Source organism: Anarrhichthys ocellatus, unplaced genomic scaffold, assembly GCF_004355925.1.
Source record: "Anarrhichthys ocellatus isolate YVR2014 unplaced genomic scaffold, GSC_Weel_1.0 scaffold33, whole genome shotgun sequence".
In the NCBI taxonomy this organism is placed as follows: Eukaryota; Metazoa; Chordata; class Actinopteri; order Perciformes; family Anarhichadidae; genus Anarrhichthys; species Anarrhichthys ocellatus.
The window spans coordinates 3,977,567-3,983,471 of record NW_022280063.1 but is presented as its reverse complement, the minus strand read 5'-3'; the positions used below and the strand labels follow the sequence as shown (position 1 = coordinate 3,983,471).

At 42.0% G+C, this 5,905-nt stretch overlaps 1 protein-coding gene across 4 annotated transcripts in view; it reads left to right on the top strand.

Annotated features, from left to right (window-relative positions):
* tfec (transcription factor EC) overlaps positions 1-4,660 on the top strand; it is a 38,648-nt gene extending 33,988 nt beyond the window's left edge. For all 4 annotated transcript variants that reach the window (XM_031865746.1, XM_031865748.1, XM_031865749.1 and 1 more), the window contains 5 exons: positions 241-286; positions 1,381-1,437; positions 1,582-1,657; positions 2,564-2,711; positions 3,503-4,660. In XM_031865746.1, coding sequence (XP_031721606.1) covers positions 241-286; positions 1,381-1,437; positions 1,582-1,657; positions 2,564-2,711; positions 3,503-3,961 — 786 coding nt within the window. In that variant the 3' untranslated portion in view covers positions 3,962-4,660. The remainder of the gene's footprint in view (positions 1-240; positions 287-1,380; positions 1,438-1,581; positions 1,658-2,563; positions 2,712-3,502) is intronic.
* The last annotated feature ends 1,245 nt before the right edge of the window (positions 4,661-5,905 follow it).

Sequence of the window (5,905 nt, the reverse complement as noted above, 5' to 3'; positions counted from 1 at the left end):
TGGGGGACACCTAGGAGGGATAAGGAGGGGGGGGCTGACAACCTTCTCTGTAATGCTCTGATCACTCCACTCGCCTCTTGTCATGTTTGTCAATGATAAAAAGAAAGCCACACAGCAGTGAAAAACAACTATTTGTGTTGTGGCTTTTGGTAAAGTAAATGTAAATGGGTTTGCATGCATGCTTCCCCTGTGACTGACAATTTCTCTGTCTCTCCCTCCCCTCCTCTCTATCCCTCCTAGGTGTCCCTCAGTGGCAGCATGCTGGATATCTATGGGGGTGAACAAGGTATGAACGCCCCTAATGGTGGAATGAGTCCCACATCTAACCCCACAAAGCTCATTGTAAAAAGGGAACACACAAGTATGAACTCATACCATAGCACTGATCAAATAGCTAACCACTTAATGAATAATCACATGCTCACATTGCTGTAAAAGTTAAAAACATAATTGTGGCTGTTGGATTTCAAGAAAGGCGTATTTTATTCTACATTCAAGCTCTGGGTGGGTGCTACAAAGAGCAGAAAAAAAGTCTAACAAAAAGGCAACGTGTCTGTTTCTGCTTAAATCGAGTCCAATTAAGTGTGCCAGGCAAAATATAGACAAATTTACAAGACTATTTGGGACCAGTGATTGCTGCTCATCACTGGTTCCGTTAATAGGCCGTACAAACGTGTAGACTTTTTGTCACAGTGCAAAAAAACAAAAAAAAAACAAAGGTCCCTTTAAGACATTTCTTATTAATATCATGCATCACGCAAAGACGCTTAATTGATTTAGGAAATAGAAAGGATGCCCAAAGAACCCCTTCACTCTCAACAGGCAAACGAGTAAATTGCCATTCGTTTCATTTGTGTGCGGGTAGAGAGGACAATGGGCTGTTACACAGAGTTACAAGAAATTGTCTTGATTGAATCAACAGAGACAAATTGGGAAATCCAATCTCAGGTCCCCAATTACGTAATTTGGAAGAATGTGAATACAAATATGGACGCTCTGGCATTTTCCTCCTCCTCCAGGACAGATTAGTGAATTTGCTAAACTCTCTTAATTACGGTAGTTTAAAAGTGATCCCCGTTTTTTTTCCGTCCACAATGGGCTTCACACATGGCAGAGGGGATAAATTGGGCTCATTCAGGGTGCGTGTGTGTGTGTGTGTGTGTGTGTGTGTGTGTGTAAGGAGATCACGCTTGTGTCTGTGGTGTGCACGGAAACTCCACATTCTGGCTGATCCCGGCACTAAACTCCCTCAAAACAACTGATTGTGCGTCTCCTGACTGGACCTTTTGTAGCGTTTTGTGTTCGTTGTCTTTCGTTTTTCTAAATCAGTGTGCGTTGCTAATTGATTTGTTCCCCTCTGTGATTAACTATTTTTCACAGTACATGACACAAGAGTGATGGCCAAAGAGAGACAGAAAAAAGACAACCATAATCTGAGTAAGTGTCTCCCCACTGCCTTTCAACTCCCTCACAGTTCATCATCTGAAAATGATTTTTATGGAGTTATGGGCTAGCCTTTAGCACAGCAGCCGACAGCGTCCTAATCATCGCTTGATCCTTTTTTTTGTTCTGCTTGCATAGTTGAAAGGAGGCGAAGATACAACATCAACTACAGGATTAAGGAGCTGGGGACGCTCATACCAAAGTCGAATGACCCGTAAGTTGCAAGATATTAATGTATTTATTGAAACTGCAAGACCTTGTCTGGTGGGGAAGCATATTACATTCTAAGCACAAAGACACTCGAAACGTTGTTCATTGAATTCAAATGAGTACTCAAGCACATTTCAGTCATATTTCAAGGGTGCACTTGAACTTCCATTGTAGTCGACGCTCCAAGAGCTGTACATCCTCTCGCTGGGTCCCAGCAGTTCAGCTCAAAGCATGAATGATGACGAAAGGGTCAAATGCAAAGAAGCAGGCCACACCATTTGAATCAAAGTTTGAAGCACAATTGGAACACAGAGATGGAGCGCGGAGCTGAATTGAAATCCACCGGCCGTCTTTCGCAATTGAACTTTGCTTCAAATTTAAATGGAAGGTTGGTGTTGTCATTGTGCCATTAACGCGAGATAAAAGAGATTATTAGCGCCGATCAGACCAACGTCTCACCCGTGTGGAAAAGGACAATTTTACTACAGCTCCCCTTTCCTTCTTAAAAAAAAAAAGCAATAATATCTGCAGAAGAATGGCTTGCACTCTAGCACCTCAAGTCCAATGCTCCATTTTCTCCTCCGTCTCCCTACTTAGCTCATTTTCCCCTCACCTATTTTTACTCGAGGATTAATTTTACCGAACAAGGAGGTACGAGAATGGACTTTCCGCATAGCTACTTAACTATTCTATTAAAATTCCCATTCAGTGTCCCCATGTAATGTCCAAGGATGAATAATTGCACCATGTAAATCACCATTTCCTATTCATATCATAAAAAAGGGAAAAAAAACCTCTGTGTTAAAACTTTTCCCCCTGTTTCTTTATCATTATTATTACGGAGGATATTCTGCCGACATCAGGGGGTTTCTGTGTAAAAGGTTATCTTTTACATTTCTCCTTTCTGCAGGGACATGCGCTGGAACAAAGGCACTATCCTGAAGGCCTCGGTGGAGTACATAAAGTGGCTGCAGAAGGAGCAGCAGCATGCTCGGGAGCTGGAGAGCTGTCAGAAAAAGCTGGAGCAAGCAAACAGGAGACTTCTGCTGAGGATCCAGGTAATACAATATAACAGTCTGAATATGTTAGTACCAACAATGCTGATTGAGTCCTAAAATCAAGATTATAAAACTGAATATTAGATTAAATCACTTACATTGGGTATTATTTGCTGGACGACAGAGTTGAACGTTTTGAACTACAACTGGATGTTTACAGGCTTGCTTATAAACTATTTTAATTTGGCATATTATGACAACTACACAGCTTTAGATGTCAACTCATGCAACACTAAACCAGTGCTCCTTCTAATAAATATGAGTTTACTGTGTTGGCCAATCAACTCGCCGATGTCCCACCGATCTCAGCACTTGGCTCACTCTGTCGACCACATCTGACTCGATCATCCTTCGAACTAATTTCCACCTCTAAAGCCTAAAATTACAAAATCTGTAATCCTCTTCAAAACTATACAGGAAATACTATACAGGAAATACTGATCATCACTGACGTTAAGAGGACAGTTAAACAAAGGTCAAACAGCCCTTTGTGATGACACTGATACGTGACTAGTGTTGATCATGTCCTGTGATTAGAGTGTGTGTGGGAGAAGAGTGTGCGTCAACATCCAAACTCCCAAAGTGCGGCCTACTACAACCTCAGTATGTGGAAGAGATGAGGTGTGGTGTTACTCCACCCAATAGCGTCATGGCAAATCTGCTCGTAATTGAGAACATTACATATTTTTGGTATTTACCCATTTTAAGGTAATTATTCCGATCTTATCTAGACTAACATGCAATGAGTGTGGAGATATTTAACTCATGATTACTTTTTCTGTCTTTTCCAGGAGCTTGAGATCCAGGCACGAGCACATGGCCTCCCAAACATGGCATCAGCCTTGGGGACAGTTGAACTATCCTCCCACCTCCTCAAACAGCAGCAGCAGCACCAGTCGTCTCCCCAGGCCCAGCAACCCCAGCAGCCGCCCCTCTACCAGGAGGACCCCAACGGCGATTACCTCCAGAGGATAGCCGGCGTGCCCTCGTCCCTCCCCGCTGCTGCCGGGCCGCAGGATCACATCCCCGGTGCCGCCGGCTGCACCACGTTCTCTGACCCACTGTCCCACTTCACAGACTTCTTCAGCGCTACGCTCAAGGAGGACCAACGGCTGGACGAGATCCTCATGGATGACCCGCTCTCGCCGTTCGGCACCGACCCGCTCCTCTCGGCTGGCTCGCCCGAGGCCGCGTCCAAGGACAGCAGCCGCAGGAGCAGCTTCAGCTCTGCAGAGGGTGACGACCTATAAGGGTGCCCTCTTTAATGACAATCTCTTGTTATCTTCTGATGACAACACTGTTGGGATGCCCAGTGGGCGTCAGCCTCTAAAAGACTGACTGATGGCTCCACTCAAAGGGTTGCAAGTAATTTAAGTGACAGCTAACACACCTGGCAGTGCCTCTCAAAGTGCCACCTGTATATAAAGTGTGTCATTCTTGTTGATCAGGTGGGTGTTCAAGCTCGATTGGCTCAAAAGCTTGCATTCTTCAAAGCTCAGCGGGACCAAAAACAGCTCATGGACCTGCTGCTCCTCCACCTGCTCTTTTTTACTTCACAATAGACAATGAATATGTTTCTCTGCCTCCCGGACAGAGCCGAAACAGACTCACAAGAAAAAGGGAGACATTTATAAGCCTTTAAGTACAAAATATAAATGACTATGTCTACTGTTCTTTTGGTAAACACTGTGGTAGTTGTACACTGTAACATGTGCAAAATAATCACTGAAATCCAGAAAGCCAGAACTGTCCGTGAATGGAATGAAAATACTACTACTTTTAAAGAAGGACTGTAAACAGTGATGTGCCTTAATCAAACTCCAAGTTTTGTCCTAAAAAAAAGGTATCAACATGGGACCGATGTACTCACCGCAATGCCTAACATGTCTTTGGTCTTGTCTTCGTCTTTTAAGTGTTTTTGTCAAATAATTGCTTTTGTATTTATATATGTTTTAATCCATGTTTTCCTGAAAAATATATATATTATTATCTAACATGTTACCTTTTTTTTATTCTTAGTATAGGGGTGGGAAAAAAATATAATAAACCCCTTTTTTGGTAAATGGGATTTTGGCTTCTTGTTGTGGTCTCACAGACACTCGACGTCTGCATTTCAACCTAAATAAAAAATACAAGAAAAACTTTAACCACAATATATACAGATATATATATATATATATTTCTAAAGGCTATGAACACTGGAGAAATAATTATAATCTGTGCAATTCAAAATGGCAAAGTTTCAATGGAAGACTTATGTTACCCACTATATTGTATCATCATTTTGTACAAATGATCAACATCTCATATACAATCTCTCACTCCGCTCGATTGTTAAGTGTACAGGTAGCGCAACACATCAGGGGCGTGATGACAGAAACATGATATAAAGTGACCAGCGGCTAAGAGAGTGACCGAAGCATGAAAAGTTTTAAACTGGAAGGTGAAGGGCCGGCTTACAAGGTGGCTGATTGGCAATGAGTGGCAGAAAGGAGGAGAGAAGGAGGGAAAATTGGATAATAAAGACAAGTAGAGGAGGAGTAATAATTCTGATGAGCCTACTGTGAGCTGATGAGCCCTTGAGGATGAATAATGTGGAGGAATGAAGAGCTGATGTGAGAGCTGTTAGCTGAGAAAGTTTCCTCTGAGGTAAGCAGCGTTGTGTCCTTTCATACTGAAGGAATATGATCACAAACTATCATTAATAAAGTTTGCTGAAGAAAGTTTGTTTGTGACACGCTGATCAAAACACTTTGGCCTCATTAGAAGCATGAATCGTATACTGTTTTGTGTTAAAAAATCATTCATCAACATGTAGTTTAATAATCTTGTTATCATGCATTAATAATACAACAAACAGACCCATCTAAAAAAAAAAACACACACACGCCAAGGTTCCCAAATGGATTTCTCATCAAAGCCTCCCTGAATTAATGTTTTAGAGTGTTATTAGCGTGTGTTTTTTCCATAATGAAATCGAAATGTTCCTCGCTCGCATCTCTTTAGCCGCAAATAAGACTGAACCAATCAATCATTATGGAGTACAGTCACTCCAACTACAAAGTGGTGAGTGATGTTTACGGGTAATTGGCCAAAGCAGTTATGGAAGGTATATATAGATTTTCATGAAGAGTATCTAAGAAAGCGTCGGCATGACTGAAATTTCAAAAGACTTGATTTACATTTAGAGTTTC